This window comes from Sander lucioperca, chromosome 10 (genome assembly GCF_008315115.2).
Source record: "Sander lucioperca isolate FBNREF2018 chromosome 10, SLUC_FBN_1.2, whole genome shotgun sequence".
NCBI lineage: Eukaryota > Metazoa > Chordata > Actinopteri > Perciformes > Percidae > Sander > Sander lucioperca.
This window is the reverse complement of record NC_050182.1, coordinates 175,271-201,811: the sequence shown is the minus strand read 5'-3', so window position 1 is coordinate 201,811 and position 26,541 is coordinate 175,271. Positions and strand designations below refer to the sequence as shown.

General features: G+C 40.1%; 1 protein-coding gene and 1 long non-coding RNA gene across 5 annotated transcripts in view; both read left to right on the top strand.

Annotated features, from left to right (window-relative positions):
• Positions 1 to 435: 435 nt before the first annotated feature.
• The window catches only part of LOC116042167 (palmitoyltransferase ZDHHC3-like), a 113,311-nt gene continuing 87,205 nt past the window's right edge, over positions 436 to 26,541 (top strand). For 3 of the 4 annotated variants that reach the window (XM_031288290.2, XM_031288288.2, XM_031288291.2), the window contains exons 1-3: positions 436 to 545; positions 12,654 to 13,066; positions 13,255 to 13,379. In XM_031288290.2, coding sequence (XP_031144150.1) covers positions 12,731 to 13,066; positions 13,255 to 13,379 — 461 coding nt within the window. In that variant the 5' untranslated portion in view covers positions 436 to 545; positions 12,654 to 12,730. Of the gene's footprint in view, positions 626 to 12,653; positions 13,067 to 13,254; positions 13,380 to 26,541 lie in introns of all 4 variants that reach the window. The other variant, XM_031288289.2, reaches the window with a different exon arrangement.
• LOC118496050 lies at positions 15,131 to 25,009 on the top strand. The gene is made up of 3 exons (XR_004898521.1): positions 15,131 to 15,140; positions 16,428 to 16,433; positions 24,879 to 25,009. It is a non-coding gene; the product is annotated as an uncharacterized LOC118496050 (long non-coding RNA).

Here is a 26,541-nt window from a genome sequence, read left to right as displayed (position 1 = left end):
ATAAACTTGTGAAGGGAGACAGCCATGTTGGCCTTGGACCTTGGGCAGCAGGCCAGGCTGACATATTTAAAAGGCAGCAAAACTTCCTATGGGTTTCCTGCAACCCACCCATTATACAGCCCTGGAAGTACAGTAGTTTTTTAGATGTTTAGTTAGTTTTTTATTGTTGATATGCAAAATACACACACAAATATGTATGAGGAATATAAACCTCAAATATTCAAAATATCCTATAAAAATATTTGAATAAAGGGATAGCCTAATACATGCAATCGCTTATTTTTTTATTTGTTATTTCTAGCCTTAGACATTTAGACAAGTTTGTAGATATCCATTTATTGACAAGAAAATTATTTTTGTTTGATCAGTTTCAGATTGACTTAAAGTCATGATATTACACACTCCGGTACAGTAGGTGGCGGCATTCACCTTAACGTTGGTTTGTAGCTCGCCAATAAACTAAAGAAGAAGAAGAAGAAGAAGAAGAAGAAGAAATAATCAAGCAGCAACATCCGAGAAAGCCACCAAAGATGCTCGTCTTTCAGGTGAGATTGAGCTAATGATAATTAATATGAAGTGAAGGCAGAGAGACGTCCCCCTAACGTCTACAACGTTACAGTTTAAGGTAAGGACACTGACAGAAATGTGCTAACGGGTCATGCTAACAGGTCAGTAAATGGCTGTTAGCGTAAGCTGAAATGGACTGACGTTAGCTAACGTAGCTAAATAACGTTATTTGTCCTGCTTTTAGATACATTACCTAACAGAAAAGCAACAGCCGACACTCAGATCTTCGTGGTCAAATCAGCCGACGCAGAAATTGTAGTGCACTCCTATACTAGTAGCCTACTTTTGGTAAATGCATTTAACCCCCAATTTCCACAGGTTGCGGAACGCCTCCGGTGTTATAGCCCTACTGGTTTCCACACTAACTGGTTTCCGTATGTTGCGTTTACCTAACAGCTACCGATGTGGTCCGCCTCTGTCATCAGATTCGTCACACAATCACAAACATATTACTTGCGATTTTCAAATCGTTTCCCAGATCTACTGCTGCAAAAATGTTTGTCTAAGTAATCACCACATCCCAGCCACCTTCAAAAAAAAAAGAAAAGATCTAAACACAATATAATCATTTTAGTTCGGGTCGAGCTCGTTTCGATCTTGTTGCATAAATATAATAGCTAACACCTGAGTCCGCAGCTCTACGCAGTGAGCTATCGAAGCTCTATATGAAACCGCTTCCAGTCACATATTTATCAACTACGTCAGCAACCTGGGGCCTGTTTCACAAAAGCAGAATATATAAATCCACGATAACTGATAAAGCGAGGCTTGAGCTAGTCTAATCTGTGGAGCCTGGCTTGGTGCGTTACACGAAGGCCAAGCCAGGCTGAGGAGGAGAGACTAGGTGGAGCCAGACTGAAGTAATTCAGATAGATGCTGGTTCAGTGAACTAAGACTATAATTGGGAGGATTGTACAATTAGGATATGTTCTTTAAATTGTACAATCCTCCCAAATTATAGTCCCAGTTTACTGGACAACACAATTTGTGTGCTAAGAATGCCAAATACAATGCACATGATCCTTTATTGTTAAAGAATTAAAAAAAATTAATCAACTAAAATAATTCAAGGTGCATTGGTCAACTATAGAAATGTACAGCATTGTATGTATCGCCCTTAGTAACAGACTTCATTTAAAACACATTTGAAATGTTATCAGCCTTTTCTACTTATCTCAACAACTGTCATAATATATTCATCAAACTTCTAACAACAATATGAACAGCAGTCTTCATACAGCAATATAACAGTAACAATGACTGTCACATGAATAATTATTAAAAAAAAATATGGTCCAACTTTAAATAATAACAGTACTTAAATGGACGGCAATATGCACTTGTTGTATTTTAATCCAGGCTGATAACAATAGGGTAAAACCACTGCTGGGTGATCAGAAAAGGCTCCAGGATTAATAAATCCTGACTGTTAGCCTGGTCAGGAGCAGGCTAGCTGCACAGAATAAATCTCCATGGTGATTTATGTGCCTCCACTTTCGTGAAACCGAGTCAAGGCTTAAATCATCCAGGACAACTGATAAATCCCGGCTTAATCCCTTATCTTGGTTCTGTGAAACAGGCCCCTGGTAACAATTTGTTTTGAGCTGATCTAAAACAATTGGTTACCTGGGCTTAGTTGAGGAAAACCCAATGATAGTTTTCACGTTTCTTTCCTCGCATCTACGGGCATATGGACTACTACTACTTCATCACAGCCACCTACTAAGCTACACATTGTGACTGATACATATTTTTTAACAGTAACGATAACTCGTGGTCTAATATTGACGATATACACAAGTGTTAACACCGAGTCACAGAAAAGTGGTAATACACTACTCAGTTTGAATGCATGGTCTTCATGATTTACAGTCATTGTCTCTCCTTTTGTGTAGCCTATATGGTAGGCTATGGGATATAGCAATATATACCTCAGAATTTGCAAAACAACGGCTTGTAATACAGTGTTAACCTACTTGAGTTTGGCTGCGAATTAACTAAGCATTGTAATGTGTCTCTAATCGAATCATTCCATCCAAACTGATCTAAAGTTGTTCTGAAATCTAACTCCGACACAGCAAAGTAGCTATTGATATTTTTTAATGAGCTTATTCATATTTAGTGATATGAGTTTCTCTCTGGGTTTAACCAAGTGCGCCCCTTGTGGACAAAATAAAACACCAGCATATTACAACATGAGAAACATCACATTCATAGCCTTAATTATTACAAGCCACTTCCAAAAACTAATATAGGCTACATACTGTGATTGTGGACATTAAGCTATAGCCTACATTTAAAACGTGTTGATAGAGAAATCACAATAGATATGTCGGGTATTTTTCTAAGATATGCCGAAGGGAGGCTACAATATTACAATAGACGCGAGGAAATTATATAGGCCTATTATTGTTTCAGATCAACCCAAAACAAAATGTTGCTTTGATGTTAGCAACACTGTGAGGCGATTAAGGCATATACAGATCAACTTTCTTTTTCGCCTTTCTTGCAATTGTACTAATTCGTTATGAATGCGTTTTTGGAAGTGGCTTGTAATAAAACACAAGATCGAAACCAGCTCGACCCGAACTTGAATGATTATATTGTTTTTAGATTGTTTTTTTTTTGTAGGTGGCTGTGATGTGGTAATTACTTAGACAAACATTTTTGTGACAGTAGATCTGGGAAACGATTTGAAAATTGCCAGTAATATGTTTGTGATTGTGTGATGAATCTGGTGACAGAGGCGGACCACAACGGCAGCTGTTAGGTAAACGCAACATACGGAAACCAGTTAGTGTGGAAACCAGTAGGGCTTCAACACCGGAACGGCGGCGGTGTCAATAGGTTTCCATTAAAGTCAATATGTCTATTTCCACTGACTGCCGAACGGCTGCATTCCGACTGCGTCCCAGCTCCGGTATTATGTCCCTACTGGTTTCCACACTAACTGGTTTCCGTATATTGTGTTTACGTAACAGCAGCAGTTGTTGCTGCCTCTCTCGCCAGATTCGTCACACAATCACAAACACATTACTGGCGATTTTGAAATTTCTTCCCAGATCTACTGCGGTGAATATGATGGAATAAGTGAGCACTACATCACAGCCACATACAAAAAAGAAATTTAAGAAAATATAATGATTGCAAGATTGTGTCGAGGTGGTTTCGATCTCAAATGGGCAAAAACATATATCACTTGTTAACAGCAGCTCTACGCTGTGAGCTACGAAGCTCATGGATCTTCTGCGTTCCAGTCATGTATTAATTAACTACGTCAGCACCAAGGTAACATGTTGTCTTAGTTGATCTGAAACAACTGGTTACCTGGGTTTAGTTTAGAAAATACCCGAACGTATTTATCACGTTTCTTTCCTCGCGGCTACGGCTATATTGACCACTGTAGCCTACATTACAGCCCCACAAATGTTTTTTAAATAGTGACGATCTAACTCAGATAAAACTGTAAACATACAGTACGAGCCGAGCGAGCCACTGAGCCAGGAAAAGTCGAATACAAGTGGTAATATTACACCCACAAGTTCTGAAGGCATGGGCGTAATGATTTACAGTAAAGCTTCATTTATAGGCCTATATTGAATAGTAAAACATACCTCTGTGTTTGCAATACAGTGTTATTTGAGCTTCTGTGTCTATCGAATGTGTCTATCATTCTGCATTCAGTGGAAATCCGGAGTAAACGGCGCAGATCGACGGTCTTGGCATAGTTAGCGACAACAAAAACATGGGATGACTTCCGGTTTTCAAAATAAGGTGCTAAGAAAGTTTATATATATAAAGTACACATACAAATAAGATTATTGGATTAATATAAAATTATTACTGTGTATACATTTTTAGATTTTACAAAGTAATTGTTTTATTTTCTACTGTAAAATGACAGTAACGTTAATACAGCGTGTCGGGGGAATACAACATCTCCTGCAGCAGGGAGTCAAGAGGGACCGCAGCGTTCGCTAACATTGGCTTATTGTCTCATCTGGGGTCTGATAAACAGTAAATTCATCAAAGTCAGTGTGCCTAACGCTATTTTCCGATAAACTGTAGCTGTCTTATTTCACGGGACCCACGTGAGTGCGGTTTTCATGTTCCAGTTGTTCAGTCTCAGAGGAGAGAGAGCCTGAGATCAGCAGAGCAGACTGCTCTGCAGAGCCGTGTATAATAACGACTTTATGACTTTTCATAAACAGCTAATGGCGCATTCATTATATATTATCTTAACTAGCCAAAGTGGAACTAATTGTGACACCTCTATAATGCACACGTTTTATTTTTTATCATCCTATTTTTGTTTTTTGAAGTTTCATAGCATAAGAGCGATTCATGCAACAAATACTTTATTATTTGATGTTATTAGAGTACAATCATTTGCAAAGCTATTGTGAACTAAATATGATTGTTGAGTATTATAATAAAATGTTTTATTAAATTCAGGTGACATTACCTGGTAAATCATTCTTTTCTCAGGCTTAAAATCCACACTGATTTTTCATTATATGGCTGTGAAGTTGGCATTAAATTTCATCCTAGGTGGTATTAAAAAGGTCTTTAAAAAGTCTTAAACTTAACTTGAAGAATCCTGGGGGTACCCTGTATAAACCATACCGAATGCAATTTATTATCCCGTCTGTTAAGACATGTCGACTAGGGGAGGAACGGTACACAGAAGTCACGGTTCGGTTCATACCTCAGTTCAGACATCAGGGTTCGGTTAGGTACAATGGAGGGAAAAGCAAAACAAGAATGCAGAAGGCAATTTTTTTTATTGTGCATGTCTCAGGCTGTTCACTGAGCTAGCTGTAACAGCTTGAAGAGTATAAAGTAAGATGTAAACAATAAGTAGCCTATCCTGCATCATCTCCAGACTCCATCTGTAACGTGTAAACAAAATAAGACAATCAGCTAGTAGTGTGATATGGGAGACAAGCACTGCTCTCGTATGTGAATGCACAGAGCAAGAGCAGCTTCGGTTACACAGAGCAGTTGACGAGTTTTGGTGTTAGCTTCACACGCTAACGACGAAGCTAACAGCTAATGGCGGAGCTAACGGCTAATAGCGGAGCTAACAGCTAACGGCGGAGCTAACAGCTAATACCGGAGCAAACAGCGAAGCAAACGGGCCTGGAGGCCATTTGTGGTCGAGGTGAGAATGGATACAGCTACGTCAGTGTTTGGTTGTATATGGAAGGGACTAGGTTGCTTCGTGTGGACTCACTGGACTGACTGACTCGACATGTAGGCGGAGCTCGGGAGCTTCAGAACTAAGGGCAGGGCTACAGATTAGGTGTCCCTAAAGAACCGCGTGTCTATCAGTAGTTCCGCATTACATTAATTAATTTGCACGGAAGTTTTATTTATTTTTATACCATATACATGTACCGTTCCACCCCTAATGTCCACAATCTTTCACAATTTGGGATGGAAGGTTTTGACTGAGCGTGTTAACTAGGGCTGTCAAAATAACGCGTTAATTTCAATCAATTAATCTGAGAAAAAATAACGCGTTAAAAAAAAAAATAACGCAGATTAATCCATTCCATATTGACGTTCGACCCGGAACCATTCTAGCCACCATTGGACTGTAAAATGAAGGAGGGAGACGAGAATGTGCTGCCTGGATCGTTGATTGGAACATTTACTTGTAAAAATCTTCTTCCTGCCAACCCTGGCTACCGAAATCTGGAGCCACTGATATGTTTGCACTTCTCTCTGATGCTCTGAAGACGACGCAGGCAACACAAACACCGCCGCACGTGACGTTAGTTAACACTATACTCGACAGCAGCTAACGTTAGCCTACCGCTAGCTAGTAGCTGGATTAAACACGGTTACAATGCTGACAGCTAACACTAAACGGTGCAAAGTTTGTCTGTGTTTTACTAGAGGATTCAACACTTGTAACAATCTGGAGCTGCCGTCGGAGAAACAACACAGACGGTGCGTTCAATGAAACTGGTAAACTAGAGCCTTGTGGTGCATTTGAAGTTATTGTAAATGTCCTTTTCCCATCGTTCAACAGCAATTTACTAGTGAAATAAGTTATTGTTATACATTATTATTAAATCATTTAATTTTGACCATATGGCCTTAGCAATAAATAAGCCGTTCTTTAATGTCACCGACTGATGTTTAGTACCCTTTTCTTCTTTTCTTTTTTTTACTTTCTTAAAAAGTATCGGTTCAGGCACCGTTAATTATGTATGCGATTAATTTCGATTAATTAATCACAGAGTATGTAATTAATTAGATTAATTTTTTTAATCGATTGACAGCCCTAGTGTTAACATAAAATTATTTATAGCACAAAACCCGGAACCAGTTTCCTCTGTCTGAGATAGATAAAACAGTGTTCATTGTATTTATTGTTATTGTAAAAAGATTTTTTAGTTTGAATTTAAATAATAAAAAAACTTTCACTGAAAAGTTATATGTTTCATTATTAGTAGCCAGGGCTGCACGATTCAGGGTTTCCCGCAGAAAATTTGTTAGTTAAGGTGGTAGGTTTGCCATCTGACCGAGGGGGGGGTCTGTACTACACACTACACTAAATATTAAATTTAAATAATAATAAATCATTAATAAATAACCAGCTTTTCAAAATAACAGTTGCAATGTGCAATTTTAAGCTCAAACTATTTTCAAAAAAAGTGCTATTACAATTTTACTGGCATTGCTCCCATTATCCTCCGTGACACGCGCTCTTCCACTTTGCCTGACAACTCTTCCCCAAAACAAACTGCGCTGAGATAACAGAGCTCAGCCCATAGCTTCACACACTCCAGCAGATAGTATGCGTGAAATAAAAACAGGACACGTAATTTCACTGTGTAACTACGCTAACTAACCATGTGTTGTGAACCGCGTGCAGCTGTGTCTCAAAGACCAGGCAACAGCCGGGACATTGAGAATCCATGCGCGAGAGGTGATGGATAGTTCCAGTCACTTTGTCATGTATTCACTTCGTTGAAACAAGAGAAGAAAGCCTCATTGATGTGAAGAATAGGACAGAGAAACATATATAAATGTTCTCTGCCTGCCGTATGCCAACGCTCCGGTAAGTCCACTCACCCCGTCTCTGCCCGGGCATGCCCCAGCTGCCACACATTTGTTGACAAACTCCGACGCACACGTTGATGATGCTCTTTCCGTTGTGATTGGTGGTATCTTTACAACTCGCCGTTACCTTGTTTTCTACAGACTGTGTTGATGCGACTTGGGGTTATATATATATATATATATATATACATACATACAGTGAGGAAAATAAGTATTTGAACACCCTGCTATTTTGCAAGTTAGAAATCATGGAGGGGTCTGAAATTGTCATCGTAGGTGCATGTCCACTGTGAGAGACATAATCTAAAAAAAAAAAATCCAGAAATCACAATGTATGATTTTTTTAACTATTTATTTGTATGATACAGCTGCAAATAAGTATTTGGACACCTGTCTATCAGCTAGAATTCTGGCCCTCAAAGACCTGTTAGTCTGCCTTTAAAATGTCCACCTCCACTCCATTTATTATCCTAAATTAGATGCACCTGTTTGAGGTCGTTAGCTGCATAAAGACACCTGTCCACCCCATACAATCAGTAAGAATCCAACTACTAACATGGCCAAGACCAAAGAGCTGTCCAAAGACACTAGAGACAAAATTGTACACCTCCACAAGGCTGGAAAGGGCTACGGGGAAATTGCCAAGCAGCTTGGTGAAAAAAGGTCCACTGTTGGAGCAATCATTAGAAAATGGAAGAAGCTAAACATGACTGTCAATCTCCCTCGGACTGGGGCTCCATGCAAGATCTCACCTCGTGGGGTCTCAATGATCCTAAGAAAGGTGAGAAATCAGCCCAGAACTACACGGGAGGAGATGGTCAATGACCTGAAAAGAGCTGGGACCACCGTTTCCAAGGTTACTGTTGGTAATACACTAAGACGTCATGGTTTGAAATCATGCATGGCACGGAAGGTTCCCCTGCTTAAACCAGCACATGTCAAGGCCCGTCTTAAGTTTGCCATTGACCATTTGGATGATCCAGAGAAAGTCATGTGGTCAGATGAGACCAAAATAGAACTTTTTGGTCATAATTCCACTAACCGTGTTTGGAGGAAGAAGAATGATGAGGACCATCCCAAGAACACCATCCCTACTGTGAAGCATGGGGGTGGTAGCATCATGCTTTGGGGCTGTTTTTCTGCACATGGGACAGGGCGACTGCACTGTATTAAGGAGAGGATGACCGGGGCCATGTATTGCGAGATTTTGGGGAACAACCTCCTTCCCTCAGTTAGAGCATTGAAGATGGGTCGAGGCTGGGTCTTCCAACGTGACAATGACCCGAAGCACACAGCCAGGATAACCAAGGAGTGGCTCTGTAAGAAGCATATCAAGGTCCTGGCGTGGCCTAGCCAGTCTCCAGACCTAAACCCAATAGAGAATCTTTGGAGGGAGCTCAAACTCCGTGTTTCTCAGCGACAGCCCAGAAACCTGACTGATCTAGAGATCTGTGTGGAGGAGTGGGCCAAAATCCCTCCTGCAGTGTGTGCAAACCTGGTGAAAAACTACAGGAAACGTTTGACCTCTGTAATTGCGAACAAAGGCTACTGTACCAAATATTAACATTGATTTTCTCAGGTGTCCAAATACTTATTTGCAGCTGTATCATACAAATAAATAGTTAAAAAAATCATACATTGTGATTTCTGGATTTGTTTTTTTTTAGATTATGTCTCTCACAGTGGACATGCACCTACGATGACAATTTCAGACCCCTCCATGATTTCTAAGTCGGAGAACTTGCAAAATAGCAGGGTGTTCAAATACTTATTTTCCTCACTGTATATATTTTTTGAAGACTCAGTTAAGGTGGCATGCGCGTGTTGTTAAGGTGGGCCGCCTAAACTGCAAAGTGCTGCGGGAAACCCTGCGATTATGGCCAAAATGATAATCACGATTATTTTGATCAATATATTGATCACGATTATTTGTTGATTTTAACTAAAACTAATTTTATTGTCACATAGGCTAATTATAACTGTTTTCACATCCATATTGTGCTACATTCCTGCCAATACATCCATATTGTGCTACATTCCTCCTTTGATGAAGGATACTATGAAGGAGTATGCCATTTCAGCTGTTGTGCAACCGCTTTCCAAACATGCACGTTTGCCGTGAAAAGATACAGGCAATGCAATTTTCTGTTCACGTTAACGGCGCATGTTAAAATCCGGTGACAATAGGGCATCTACTGGACGAAATAGCAACGCGGATTATGGTGCCACTTAAATGTCTGTGTTGTGCTCTGATGCTCCAAAGCAGACGTTACAGGCAACAGAAACATTGCTGCATGTCACATGTCGCATGTTAACACTATACTCGACAGCAGCTAACGTTAGCCTACCGCTAGCTAGTAGCTGGATTAAAAACGGTTAAAATGCTGACAGCTAACACTAAATTGTGTAAAGTTTGACTGTGTTTTACTGTAGAGGATTCCAACACATGTAACAATCTGCAACTGGCGTTGTTGGAAAAACAACACAGACGGTGCGTTCAATGAAACTGGTAAACTACAGCCTCGTGGTGCATTCAAAGTTATTGTTAAATGTCCTTTTCCCATCTGGTGGTTGTCGTTCAGCAGCAATTTATTAGTGAAATAAGTTATTGTTATTGTTATACATTATTATTAAATCATTTCATTTTGACCATATGGCCTAGCAATAAACAAGCCTTCTTTAATGTCGCCGACTGTTGTTAGTACCTTTCTTGTTTTTTCTTGTTTTTGTTTTTTTTACTTTCTTAAAAAGTATCGGTCCAAGCACCGTTAATTATGTATGTGATTAATTTCGATTAATTAATCACAGAGTATGTAATTAATTAGATTACATTTTTTAATCGATTGACAGCCCTAGTTATTATACATCTCAACCCTGTGCGCACCTCCTAACTCCTGTTAAATCATATTATACTAGGCTATCTAAAGTTAATTCTTGTTCATTTTGGTTGTTGTAGATCATTGTGTTTTAATCCGTGTTTTGGGGATCCTAATAACATTAAACACGCTATTTTGTACTCATTAAGATCTCATCTGAACAGATTTCTGTCATTAAAACAACTCTGGATTTAGGGCTGAAATGATTCCTTGAATAACTTGAATAATTTGATTACAAAAAATCCTCGAAGAAAAATTCTTTGCCTCGAAACTTCGTTAAATCAATGTAATTAAGGTTGTACGGCTCACACGTTTCCGCACGGAGGATTATTACTAGTGCACAACAGGTTGACGCTTCTGTGGACACAAGACTGACGGCCCAGATTACAAATGAAGGAAGACGAAAATAGCGAGGGTCTAAGAAGAGACAGGCGAGAGAAAACGACAGAAAGTTTGGGATCATTTTATGCTGCAAACATGCTGCTACATCATCTAAGTAGAAAACATCAGTCTACTCATCCATTCCACGGAGCGAACCCGACACAAGGTAACATTAATGTCTGCTGCTCTCGTCCACCGCGCTGTTTTACACAACTAGCCTACAGCATGCTACTCTGCAAATAGCCATGTTTTCCCAACAAGCTAAAACGAAAGCTGTCGGTTTGTAGTCTAACTGTTTATTAGTTTGCTACTAATCTTTGGAAACTTAGCTGCTGCCAGAGACAAACTAGCACCTCCCCCCAGCATGGCCACTTAATATGCACGTGAATGACGTCATCATGCCGGTGATGTCTGCATTCTTCATTCTTTCTCCTCACTCAGTATTAGGCTTCTGAAAATGTGTCCGCCAGAACAGTGTAGTTGAATAGCCCTGCTGTAAGCTTTGTACCGTCACATTTACCCTCTGGTTAGTGAACAGCTCTTTTGCATATCCAGTGCAAAGAGCCAGAGGTCCTGGGAGATGATGGTGCCCAGGAAGTGATGGGACTCCACAGTGTTGACAAGAGCTGTCAATCTTCCTCTATATTACCATTCAAATTTAATTTATTTTTTATAATAAATAAATAAATAAATAAATAAATATATATGTAAATAAAAAATATAAATAAAGAAAAAAAAGAAAATAAATAAATATAATGCTCAAATCTTGCAGATTGTCACTTGTTACTGAGAATACAGCTATTAGAAGGTAATATATGAAGATGAAGCTAACTCTGACAGCTGTAGGGCAGCCAACATAAATATTACCTGTCTCCATGAAGCTCCCAGCTAAGCTACTATAACTTGCGACGCAGTTAGGAAACAAGAACGAGCTAACTATTGATAACAGAAGCATTTTGGCTTGGTGGATGTTTTTATTAAAGTCGTCATGTTAAAACAATTTCCCATCCTTTCTCCGATTCACTCCCCCTGTACTAACATTAACTCGGTACGTAACGTTAGCTCCGTACGTAAGACCTCACAATGTCTTTCTCACTCCGGCCAACTTATTGTTCATCAGACATGAAATGACAAAAGCATTTCGTTTTCACATGCGGGTAGGCCAAGGCAAGAAGAGGGAGAGTAGCTAACGATGAGCTAACATATTTATAAAAAAAAAAAATCACATTCGAATAGTAATTTCAGCATTCGATAGTATTGATTTTTTTACTATTCGAATTATATTCGACTTTCAGAATTTGTTTCAACAGCCAGTGTTGACTGTGGAGTGATGGGGGCGGGTGGGGCTGCATCCTTCCTAAAATCCACTACCATCTCCACGGTCTTCTGAGCATTTAGCTCCAAGTTGTTCTGACTGCACCAGGTCACCAAGTGGTCAATCTCCCACCTGTAGGTGGACTCATCTCTGGTGGGGATAAGTGGTGTCGTCTGTGAACTTCAGGAGAGATTTTTTATGTTAGTATAAGTTAAGTTATAAGCCGCCAATTCTAGGTAATTAGTGGGAAACACTGAGGTGTTAGGACTGTTGGTCTGGCAAAACAAAAACATTTCAAGAAATCACTTTGGGCTCTGGAAAACTGGGATGGACTTTTTTTTCTGACAAGTTTTTAATGCATAAAATGCGTTCCCCCTTCTCTAGAGAACCCAACCTTTAACTTGCTTTTAAACTGCCACCTTTTTGCTCCTCTTCAGTATTCGGTGACTGAGACTGAGTCCTAAAGGCACAGTGGAATCCGGTAGCAGCAGCAGGCATCTAGCTTAGATGAAGGATGAAGAGCCCGGTGCACAGATGCAGGGATGTGGAGCATGGGCGTGGGCAGGGCATGGCTGGGGCCAACTGCCTACAGGCCGAGCAGCGTATCCCCATCTCCAAAGACGTCATCACTTCCTCCTCTGCCTCCGCTATGTGGTTCATCAGGGACATCTGTGGCATTGTGTGCGCCGTCATCACTTGGCTGCTGTTGTTGTATGCAGAGTTTGTAGTGCTGTTTGTGATGCTGCTGCCCTCCAAGAATCTGATGTACAGCATTGTAAACGGGACCCTGTTCAACATTCTGGCCTTCCTTGCCCTTGCCTCACACCTCAGGGCTATGTGCACTGACCCTGTAAGTGGAACTTGTTTGGTGTTATTTATACACACAAATTAAAAATGCATGCAGACAAGTTTGGAGTCTTTATCTTTATATAATTTAATAAAATTATGAAAGTACGTTTAGACTCTACCTACTTCATTATAATGATTAATGAGCTGCAAATTATGCTGAAGTTATCTACTGTGTGTTCATGTTACTAGGGGGCAGTGCCAAAAGGGAATGCTACTAAGGAATACATAGAAAGTCTTCAGCTGAAACCAGGACAGGTGGTCTACAAATGTCCCAAGTGCTGCAGCATCAAGCCTGACCGAGCACACCACTGCAGGTAGGGCATGACATTCTCACTGCCCTATTAGGGCATTCACAAACCCAATTCCTGCTTACAGCTGCAGTGTTTTGATAAGGGTTGGGTATAGGGCTGCACGATTTGAAGAAAAATATGTTGTGATTGCGATTTATAATACTGCATTTACGATCGCGATATAATGGTATCATGAGTCTACTTGCTTGATTATCAAGGAAAATGCACAAAATACCAACATTTTGAAATGTTTATTTCTCAACTTAAACATACAAAGTTAAATGAGCATAAAAAGAAATACATAAACAAAAATGTGCAATACTTTTTTAAATAATATTTTACAACTTTATATAACAAAAAGCAGTCTTTTCAAAATAGACATTTTTGCTCTGCTCAACAGTACAAATTAAATAAATAGAACAATAATATGTATATAGAAAAATACAAATTAATATTAAAGCTGCAAGCAGCGATGGACGGGCCCTCGCTCCTCTGCGCGCGTCGGGGTCACCGGCGGTCGCCGCTCCTTGCAACCGTGCATTTGCGCGGCACTCAGACACCGCAAATCGTCACCAATGAAAAGGGAACTCCCTGCTGCGTTCAATGATACCTCACACAAGACTCTACCTTAGATGGGTCAGCATTTATGAAAGGGGGCGTGGCTAAATTATAGGGGCCGGGTCAACCCATCACCAATTAAAAAGGAAGTCTCTGCTGAGTTCAATGACATCTCACACAAGACTCTACCTTAGATGGATCAGCATTCATGAAAGGGGGCGTGGATTAAGCATAGGGGGTGGGCCAAACATCACCAATGAAGAAGCAACTCTCTGCTGAGTTCAATGACACCTCACACAAGACTCTACGCCATACAGTTCATTAGATGTGAAAGAGGGCGTGGCTTACGCATAGGGGGCGGGCCAAACCATCACCAATGAAGAAGGAACTCTGCTGAGTTCAATGACACCTCACACAAGACTCTACGTCATACAGTTCATTAGCTGTGAAAGAGGGCGTGGCTTACGCATAGGGGGCGGGCCAAACCATCACCAATGATGAAGCAACTCTCTGCTGAGTTCAATGACGCCTCACACAAGGGTCTACCTTAAACGGTTCAAATGTTATGAAAGGGGGCGTGGTTTAGCAATAGGGGGCGGGCCTAACCATCACCAATGAAGAAGCAACACTCTGCTGAGTTCACTGATACCTCACACAATGGTCAACCTTAAATCGTTCAAATGTTATGAAAGGGTGCGTGGCTTACGCATAGGGGGCGGGCCAAGCCATTACCAATGAAGAAGCAACTCTCTGCTGAGTTCAATGACACCTCACACAAGACCCTACCTTAAACGTTCAAATGTTATGAAAGGGGGCGTGGCTTAAGCATAGGGGGCGGGCCAAACCATCACCAATGAAGAAGCAACTCTCTGCTGAGTTCAATGATACCTCACACAAGGGTCTACCTTAATCGGTTCAAATGTTATGAAAGGGGGCGTGGCTTAACCATAGGGGGCGGGCCTAACCATCACCAATGAAGAAGCAACTCTGCTGAGTTCACTGATACCTCACACAATGGTCAACCTTAAATCGTTCAAATGTTATGAAAGGGGCGTGGCTTAAGCATAGGGGGCGGGCCAAACGATCACCAATGAAGAAGGAACTCTCTGCTGAGTTCAATGACACCTCACACAAGACTCTACCTTAAACGGTACAAATGTTATGAAAGGGGGCGTGGCCTGAGTAAGTGGGCGTGGTTATATTATAGGGGCCGGCTCATTATCACATGTAGACCACACATTCTAAGTTTCATGTAAATCGGATGTTTGTCATATAAGGCGCATTTCCTGTTGCCTTTGGGGGGCGCTATGACCAAAAGTCAAATATGGCCGGTAGGTGTCCTCAGGCCTGGACCCTTGTCAATCTTGACAATTTTCGGGCAGATACGACAACGTACACTCAAGTTACAACAATTTATTTGTTCATCGCTCAACACTCAAAATGGCCGCCACACCACGCCCACACCGTCTGACGAAAAGTTTTTCATCTTTAAGGTGTTGGGATGATACAGACCAAGTTTGAAGTACATCGGATGAAATCTCTAGGAGGAGTTCGTTAAAGTATAGCACCTTGCCTTTTAGGCCTACTTCCTGTTGCCACTAGGGGGCGCTATGACTTTAAGTAAATATCGGCCTTTATTTGTCCTCAGGGTTGGACTCTTATGAATCCTGAAAAGCTTCGAGCCAATCGGACAATGTACACTCGAGTTACACCCACTTCCTGTTTCGGCGGCGAAACGCACAAAATGGCCGCCCCGCCACGGCCATGCCCTATGACGAAAAGTATTTCTTTTAACAACTTTTCATCTTTAATTCTCTTAACCCTTTTAAGCGCCAAAGTCGCATAATTGCGACATGACGGCGTACTGAATCAAACAGCTGTTTTCTCTGAATAGTGTTATGTCATTCATACTCCCCTCCACTAGTTGGCAGACATCCCGTACTTGGACCTTAGCTCAGAAATACGTCATGCTTCAATGCAAAATGTTCGAGAAAATCCCATCCAAACGTGACTTTTTTTGTCAAAAGCGACTAGCGACTTTTCTGGTGTTATTGGAGACTTTTCTGGTGTTTGGAGACTCGTGAAAGCACGTATCACTCTGCAGTTATGTGCTCAACGAGGAGCGGGTGCTGCCGTGAGCCCCTCCCCCGTCCAAAAGCCCTCACAGGCGGTCAGTCTCTCAGTAGCCTCGCGCAGCGAGCAGAGAGGAGACACACAGCGCTCCGCGTCCAGGCTGCATTGAATCACGTATGCAGCGCCGTTCTTGCCCTGGCTTACAGAGCGGGGTATAAATGTAAATGTTTCTTCACTCTTACACAAAATAATTAGGGACACGACGCGGTACTGAATCAAACTGCTGTTTTCTCCGAGAAAAATTTATACGAGCAGCGGGTGCTGCCGTGAGCCCCTCCCCCGTCCAAAAGCCCTCACAGGCGGTCAATGTCTCAGTAGCCTCGCGCAGCGAGCAGAGAGGAGACACACACACCACTCCACGTCCAGGCTGCACATGAACAGCTTTCTGTTTACATGTATATGCTACTATATGGCACAGTAGTCATAATTTTGAACTGTTGGTTTTACCATATACAGTTTTCCTGTCCATTTGTTAGGCTTTGTGGTTGGGTGGGGGGGGGGTCTCAATATTGTTCATATTGTCTCTGTACTGTATAATAATAATGATAATAATGAAGAAGAGAAGAAAAAAGAAGAAAAAAATAAAAGAAAAAGTGTCCTCCATTAGCGTGGTGGTGGGTAAAAAAAAACAAAAAAAAACTAAATAACGCCTACTGTTTACATGAGTTTTGTGGTGTAGTAATAGTTCTAGTTTACGACTGTTGGCTTACAATTTACTTTTTCCCTGTTCATTTGATATGTGGACAACATAACAAATGGATGGAGGGGGGTAAATCTGATGAAATAAGTTAAACTCTCTTCTAAAATATCAGGTATTTCATGGAAATTACATAATCCAATATGGCTGCCACTGTATGACGTCATAATATGCAAATTAGATGGGAAAATTTACTCCCGAGATAAACGTTAGGTCATTCTCAATATTTGTCTCATTTACACTTTGTCTCTATCTCAAACCACTTTCAAGCCAGAGCCTTCTGAAATTTAGGTGTCAAAATCTAGTATTTTTAAAAATAATACCCGGCGCCTAAAGGGTTAAGATGGCACAGACCGAATTTGAAGTTGATCGGATGAAATCTCTAGGAGGAGTTCGTTAAAGTACGACATGTGGAAATGGCCAAAATCGCACTAATTTCGAACTTTGAAATCAAAATGGCGGACTTCCTGTTGGGCTTAGGGTATGGCTTCAATGACGTTTTTGTACATCTTGACATGATACATATGTGTACCAAGTTTCGTGAGTCTACGTTAAACGCACTGCAGGGGCTCAATTTTTTTAACATTTTAGGGGGCGCTAGCGAGCCATTTTTGCGCGCATGTTCCCGAAACCCTTAAAATACGTAAATTTTCACCAGACTTGATGCGACCGCCAAATTTGGTGAGTTTTTGAATATGTTAAGCCCCTCAAAAAGCCAATTCATTTGCCGGGAAAATAATAATAATTCCTTCAGTTTCAATAGGGCCTTCGCCGCTGTCGGCGCTCGGGCCCTAATTAAAACAATACATTTTGTATGCACTTTTAAACAATGACTTTTAAAATGGGAGTAATATAATAACTAGTGATCAAGTTACAAAATGTACACTGTAAACCCGAATGTTCAAAGTAATTAAATAGATTAAGTGGGGTATACTCAAAATTTTAGAAAAAGTTATACTAACTTAATTTTGTCAAGTTGGTGTAACATGTTCTTCATTTTTGAGTATTGTTAACTAATAATTTTTGATTAAATGGAACTATTTTGTGTATAAGTAAGCATAACTTAAAAACATAACTTAAGTGCAACTTAATAGAATTAAGTAATTACATACTAAGAATGATAAAGTCCTGTTATTTCTATTGTTTCAAATAGGGGTGATTTAAAAAAAAAACTTAATTTATATAGCACATGTTAAAATACAATAAAATCTCAAAGTGCTTCACCAAATAAGTAAAATTGATCATAATAAATAAATTGCAATCAGCAAATGGTCTGAAATGCATTAGACATTAGTGGAAGACAACATGTATTTATTTTATTTATTTTTTGTATTTTTAAAACAGTAACAATTTGATTGAGGCAAATGGTCTGAAATGCATTAGACATTAGTGGAGGACAAAATGTATTTATTTTTTGCATTTTTATTGTCATCAATTTAATGTTGCTTATATATTTTTTATTTTTATTTAAGTGTTGAGCAGCTGCAGGGATCAACCTGCGAAGCAGAAGGTGGTGCTAATATGCATACTACCTTCCTTAACGCTCTTTGGAAAAAAACAGAAGAAGAAAAGTTTGAACAACGCAGCAAGGCGGGAAGCAACAGACAGTAGGCTTGCAGAATTTACTACCTAAGCAGCAGCAATCAGCCTCACTGGACTTACTGTAAGTTTTGAATGTTAATATTCATTCACTTTTACTTCTTTTATACATTATACATTTTTACATGCGTTTGTCTCAGAGAGTGTAGAACTTCTCCAAGCCCCCGCCCTTCACTGGCTTATCACGGAAGTCTTGTAGGGATTGGCAACTTGTCAGATATAGGTTAGCTGCTAAAGAGCTAGCTAGCTAGCTAGCTAATTAGCGCGACCACTAACGTTACACACTCCAGCAGCACAACTAGCGACCTACCACTACCAGACTCACTGAAGAATTTTACGACGGATGAATCTAGTAATCACACGCTCATTCCCCGCTTAAAGGTGGTGTTAGAAAATGAGTTGTTAGTAGAAGCACTAACAGACACCTCATATGCGATAGTTAGTTTTTTGTTGATGGAAACTTTCAATAGTGCACCGCTAAGGTCTAATATCATATTAAAAGAGCATAAACGAGCATAATGAGTCAAACTGAGTTCCTACACTGCAAGTCCGCGCTCCCTGTAGCTTCTAGGGACGCTCGTTTTAAATTCTGTGTGAGCAGACTGTCTGAGACACGGAGATTGCTGTTAACAGAACACGAGTCAACTGCCCGTGCTCGCCCACTTGTGTTGCGTCGGTTTTAAAACAAACGACCCTGCTGGAGGCAAGCTGCTTTTCATGACAAAGATGAATAAAGTAAAAACCCTTAACAGTAAAGCTTTGGTTTGTAGAAATGGCATTATTGTTGATTAAGCATGCAGTAAGGTTCAAGTGCTGCTGCTTTTCTTTACAGTAATGTTAATTTTGCTTGATGGCTTTAGTAACTTCACACTTTAGGGATCAAATGAAAAGATCATTAACAGGGAACATTTATAAGTATTTATAATTCAACACTCTTTGAATGCTTTTACTTGTTCAGTTTCAGATCAGTTTATGCCTTTGCATCTCTCTGTTCCAGTTTCAAAAAGTTAAGGAAGATAACTGGAGATGTGATAAAGATACCAGGTAATCCAATGAATCTCTCTCTCACACACACACACACACACACACACACACACACACACACACACACACACACACACACACACCTCTAAATACCAGTAACTTAAATTGTTTTTTTTTTCAAACAATGTTTTAGTGTGGTAACCCTAAATCATACACACTCCCACATACACATATCATTTGTTTATTCTACTTGCCTGTTTGATCAAAATAATGCTTTTTGCCGTATTCAAGTCAACAGTTCATGAATGTCTTCTGTTCACGAATATCATCTTCCTAATTGATATTTAACCTTTGGCACTGAACAGATCATATTTTACTTTGTATTTGCTTGCAAATATTGTTGAAGAAAGATGATGGAGACCACATTCCCCCTATGCCGACAGACCATAGTGATATCCTGCCCACCAGTGAATGAGCTCATGGACCTCTGGCCTGGTCTCAAAATAGAGTCTGAGGTAATATGGATCAGCTCTCTCTTTTAAAGTGAAAATTGTGATTCTTACTCATTTGGCCGATATTTTTGCTTTATAAATGTGTGCTAGATTCTTCAAATTGGACTGTTTTTTTTAAGTGTTCTCCTCCTGCTGTTATTTCTATGCAGTTGTATGCAGAGTTCCAGCGGATTACAAATCAGAACCTGCCCAACACATGCTATCCTGAGCTTGACCGCCATCTTCCTCAACCGATGACCTTATTCAGACAGAAGGCATCAAAAACTGGGAAGACAGCAGATGCTCTGGCTAAAATTAAAAAAAAATCAATGATGAACAGGTTGACCCAGTGGAACATTGAACAGGTTCAATGATTCAAATGAGCTTTGTGAATTTTGCAATTAGTCCACTTTATGTTTGCCATTTGTCTGATTGCATTAAAGATGTGAACAGGTTAGAAAGTGGTAAACTACCACCAAGGTTGCAGACCCTCAAGAATGGCTTAATGATGTAGAAACTCATCTGAAAAAAGGCTGCAGGGTAAAGCATTATAAAAGGCTAGTTCAAAGTTATCTCCTTTTGTCTAAATAATGCCTCAAAAAGTTAACTGCACTACTTTGCAGGTGTTCAGCCAATAGGCCCAAACTACACAATATGCCTTTGTTCTCATTAATATAATGCAAAAGTAACGCTAATGTTTTGTATGTTTTAATGTTTTTCTTAACCATTGTGGGCTGCACAAGATGACCCACATTTCACTGTGCATTTGATACTGGTTATGTAAAACATTTACATTTTAGAGTTTTAAGTGAAAATGTTCTTAAACAGTCTATAGAATTTTTGAAATTTCACCCTAATTGCTGCCCTGTTGCCTTACTCAGGAATTAACCAGGAAGCCAAAAGCAGTGTTTTTTTTTCTTTTATAGCTGTAGCAAACAATAATTTCATTTTGGTATTATTTATTATTGTTTTTGATTACTCCGATTATTTTCCTGACTATCTGATTAGTTGTCTGGTCAATATCAGAAATTTGTGATACATATTTATTTCCTAGGGCCTTAAAGCAACACGCCTACTTATTGGGGCTTATTCCCCGTATCCCCCAGAGTTCGATAAGTCCATACATACCCTTCTCATCTCCGTGCGTGTCGTAACTCTGTCTGATGCACCCACGCCTAGCTTAGCACAGATCCTGGAGGTAACCGGCTCCATCTATGCTCCTAATAAGTGACAAAATAACGCCAACATTTTCCTATTTACATGTTGTGATTTGTATAGTCACAGCGTGTACGAATAACAAGGTCACATGAGACACAGCCATCTTCTAACCGTATACAAACTGGGAACTATATTCTCAGAAGGCAAAGCACTGCTACTTGGGTGGAGTGATTTGCTTGCAGAACTCCAGGCGAACTCTCTGCTCCTCACCACGGGGCTTCTCAGGTGCAAATCACTCTGCCCAAGTAGCAGAAGTATCAGTGCTTCACCCTTTCTGAGAATAGTTGTCAGTATGTATACGGTTAGAAGATGGCTGTTTCTCAGCAGCTAGCAGTGGGTGTGTCAGACACGCACGGAGATGAGAAGGGTATGTATGGACTTATCTAACTCTGGGGGATATGGGGAATAAGCTAAAGTCCCAATAAGTCGGTGTGTTCCTTAAGTGACCAGGAACACATTTGGAAGGCTAGAAGTTTTTCTTCTTAAAAATCTCTCAAATGTATTTATTTATTTATATACAATTTATTTAAGTATATTTTAAAATTATTTTTTTATTCTATTTATTTTAATTTATAAATGTTTATTTATTTTTGTATTTAATTTTAAATTTAAATGTTCAAAAGCGGACTTTCATGACTTTTAGATATATTAAGTTAGGTAAACTTAATGTAAGTGAGGCAATCAGTTGCCACAAAATTTTTAAGTTTTGAGTCACATGTTTTTAAGTAAACAAACTCAACATATTTGACTAATGTGTACTTAAAACAATGACAACACAAACTAATAAACATTGAGTTTGGTTAACATAAACTGGTGTGGTTGTGTACTTATTTTTTTAAAGTTCTGTGAACTTATTCCTGTGGTTTGTAAACTCAAAACTTTAAGTCATAATAACTGAAAATAATTGAGCTGCCTTAACAGAAAACTGTAAGTCATATTAACTGCAAATATTTGAGTTGAGTTAAATGAGCACTTTTAATTTAATTGTTATCAAAAGGTACATGTAACAATTCATCCAACCTTTTAAGTTCTGGAAAATTTTGACTTTTAAGTTAATCAACTTAAAAAAATTGTGGCAACTGATTGCCTCACATTTTTTGAGTTCTGGTAACTTATTCGGGTTTACAGTGTACTTTGTTCAGCCTCTTCTTAAAGTCTGAATGCTTGAAACCCTCTACACTTCTGATACTCACGTGACCATACGCGACACATGTACGGCATGTACGGTACTGCCTTAACAGACTGACTGGTCATATCTTTTTTGGATGTTTTTACGACGGTATAGCGCTTAATACATCCATAGGGTAGAGTAATTCAGAGGACAGATTCAACGTAGATTTAGTCGACATTCCACTTCCGAGATCGCTCCGTTGCCGTTTACACTTTTTTTGGCCGGATGTCCGTTACCATACGCTTTCTTTGTGTTGGAATTTTAAACTCCGGTCGATTTTATGAGATCTATGGTTAACCACTCCTCAGATTTCTGCAGGGTAAATCGAGACAGCTAGCTAGACTATCTGTCCAATCTGAGTTTTCTGTTGCACAACTAAAACTGAACTTACACGTTTCACCAAAACAAGTTCCCTCTCGAGGCTATTTTGCAGCGGCACGGTGGCTCTGTCCGGCGCTTAGTGATGATTGTGATTGGTTTAAAGACATGACAATAAACCAGAGCACGTTTTTATCCCATCCCAGAATGCTGTATGGAGTAGCCAGAATCTCATACGCAGCGCTGTGGAGGAAGGTCTGGCAAAGCATGACTAACGTAGATTTTTTTTTTTTTTTTAAACCTTTATTTATCCAGGTAAGTCGATTTGAGAACACTTTTTTTTTTTAAACAATACTTTATTAAGTTTTTCACATATAGAAAACATTCAAACAATGACCACAGCAATACAAATAATGTATAAGTTTACTATACAACAAAACAATCAAAAGATGAAAAACAAATTAAATAATTGTACAAATAAAATAAAAGTAAATAAAAACGAATAAATAACTGAAAAAGCAGCAGTACTGATGATTCTTCAAGTTAGTGCAACATTCTCATCCTCCAAAAATTCCAAAAAAGTTTTCCACACTTTAACAAACTGTTTTCTTTTCCCTCTAACAAAATATGTAAGTCTTTCCAGTGCAAGGTATGTTGCAATCTCCTTCAGCCACAACTTTACAGAGGGCAACTGTATATTTTTCCAGAAAAGAGCCATCAGTCTTCTAGCTTGAAGAAGCCCAAAATCAATCAACACTGATTGTTTAGAATTGACGACCAAATTTTCAGGGTACATACCCAAGAGACAAAGTTTTGCTTGCAGGGGAACAGTCTTAGCCACCCGGTTGCGGAGGGGTAGACGGTGAATGCTCAAGCTCAAATATCTCTTCATTTGGTTGCCGCAATTTGGAAAGGCACAAACTGGAACCATTTTCTCATATTAGTCCTGATCTAACTCCAAGCTCCATCTATCAGCTCTGTGAGCTCCTCCCCCTGCTGCCGTTGCTAGGTTACCTAGCTGTTGAACTCTTGAACTGCAGCTCTGCTCGCTCCACTGTGGTGTCAGGTTACAGCTTGTTGATACATACGCATTACTATGGAAAGAACCTCGGCAAATCGTTTTTTTGTGGAAAAAATACATTTTGGAATATTGGATTGTATGAGATCGGCATTCGACTAGTGTGGGCTTCACCATAAACCAGGAAATAAACAGAGGTATGGATTAACACAACTTTTATGGCTTTCTGTCACATCTACTGCAGTCAAATTCGCTGTGTTCCTTTGGAAGGAATAACTGCACATGGCTAAGCACTTGTAATGGCATTTCGAGCATGTTTAGAGGCTAAAAACACGTTTAAAACTTGCCCTGTTTAAGCCTGTTGGGTGCTAACGCTAGCAGGAGGATAACTCTGTGTAGGCAGCACCGATTGGTTTCGTTTTTCTCGCTACTGACAGTACTCCTAATTTACAAACAACAGAGCTACGGGTTGGAATCGACCGGAATTCTCCTTTAAATGCTTCCCATCTGGTACAAACACTAGTTTCATCAGTATTTAGTGCAAAGAAGCTGTTCATTTCAGAGTCAATAGTGTCAACAAAAGCTTGATCTTGCAGCCATCTCACCTGGAATCTCCAGTTAGGTGGGCTATGGACAATTTTGTCGATTTGGATTTTGAGTGATACAGCAGCATGGTCACATCACGATACCATTATACCAGCATTCGTTAACCTTGGGTAAGAGTTCCCTGGAAATAATGAAATAGTCTATGCGGGAATGTGATTTGTGTGTACTTGAATAACAGGAGTAATGATTTTTATCAGGATTCCGTTCTCTCCAGACATCAACTAGATTAAGATCCTCTATAAACTGTTTCAGTAGTTCTCTAGTTTGTGTTTTACCCGTTTAGTAGCCCGTTGAACGATCTATTGTTGGATTTAAAGCGCAATTGAAGTCCCCTCCTAAAATAAAAAATCTGTTCATGGTAGATAATTAAGTCATGAAAAATATTCTTAAAGAAACTGGGGTTATCCTTATTGGGACCATAAATACTAACTAGTAGGGGTGGGCGATATATATCGTCTACGATTATATTGTCATTGTTGTGTTAACGATGTGCAAATTGACATCAAGTATTTAAATTACTTAGAAAAAAACACTTCAAAACAAGCATTGGAACGCTACACATTCACTAATGTCAACAAAGATGGCAGCGCGTTGTGCAGTAGCACTAGCTCTCCTGTCGGTGTATATTTATACAAGTACAGCCACACTGAACTAATCAATATAGGACTACGATACAACACAGCTGTTACGAGAGCCTCCCAGGTGGCTCATAACATCCCGGAGGACATAGCATACATGAAAATCACTCACCTTTCGGCGAAATTCGCCGTTTTGAAACCAAAATAGGTGACCTACGTGAATCGTGTAGATTCGATGAGAAAATGTTTGGGGGGGGGGTGGGGGTAGGTACCAGCGATTCAGTGAACTGCGACCAGTTTCTTTCTCTGGGAAGGTAGGGGAATACCATTACCTGATTGGTTTACAAGCAGTTCGCTTCGCTCGTGCTGACCAGCGCGTGCACACCAAGGAGTGCAGACCACCATCAATAAATAAAAAGTCCACATGGGATTTGTTTTGATGCGCTGGATTTAACCAATCATCGAACTTCCACCTACCAGTGAAACAAGTTCTAGCCAATCGGATGCAAAGTAGGGTGGGTCTTTGCCGAAATGCTCACCTGGGCCAGTCAGATCACATCAAACTACTCCTGATCCCAGCATACAGCCTGGTCAGAAGGCCTATACAGCCAAGTAGAAGGACTATCAAAACCTGGCCTGACACTCCCCTATCACCTCAGCCATCAAGGTACTCAGTACTTCATGTTTGAGCCTAGTATGTACAGACTGAAGAAGCATGGCATCCAGGATCCGCCTGGCTATCCCAATGAGTCTTTCCCACGATCCACCCATGACTGAGAAATGTGGGGGATTAAACTGCCATGTACAGTTTTTCTCCTGAAGGTAGCTGTTTAAAGTAGCATCACTGTGGTTGATTTTCAATTAGTGCCTATGTCAGAGTGAAGAAGCTTGGCAGGTCCGCTTACTGAGAAAAATCTTCTCAATGCATTTATGAAGCTGGATGTGGACATGGATTCCACAAGCTCAATGTGCACAGCTCTAGTTGCCATGCATGTGAAAAGTACCGCTCGCTTTTTATTGTCTGCACTGCCTCCCCGATGTGTTATCACCATCCATGGACCAAAGACATCAAGTCCAACGTTGACGAGCCTGTCAGCTGGTAAGTTGACCATCTTTTGGATCTGTAGTGTTCCTCTGTAGTGTCCCAATGATCCATAGTTCTGCAGCTCTGATTGCTCCCTCTGTGATGTGACATCCCTGGTGCGCCGCCTTCTCATGGTAGTATCTCACTAAGAATAGCGATGTGTCGTTTCCAGACATTTGTATTCTTCCCTAAATATTTCAGACTAGACAGTGAGAATAATTACAATTTTTGGACGAACAATCTCACTTACGGTACTTGCTCTGATCTAAAGTCTTCTTGAATGATCTTGCCACACGGATGAGCAAAGCTATCGTGCGGCACAGAGTCATCCAATGAGAGAATCTTTCAAAACGACGTGACTTTCTGAAGTTTTTGTGATCAAAGTCGTTACATTAGGTCGTATCTCCACATCTACTTCAGGTTCCACTAGAGTGAGGTCTGGTGGCATGGTCTGCAGTATTGTCTTTTTTAGAAATGTAATGCCACTGTTCAACATAGATGGCGCCGCAGAATGGCAACACGGTGTGTTGGTACGCTCTGTTTTGTTTTGTGTTTTAACTTTGTTTCTTGCGATGGTACCTGTATCTCATTCACAAGTGAAGAGCTTGTGAACTTCAGGGGAACAACACCATCAGACTTATTTCCCACTTTTCTTCTCCCTTCACTGGAAATTGTGGACATTCTGGTCAAAGGTGCGCTCACCTTTTCTCACGCAGCGAAACGCCGGAGGA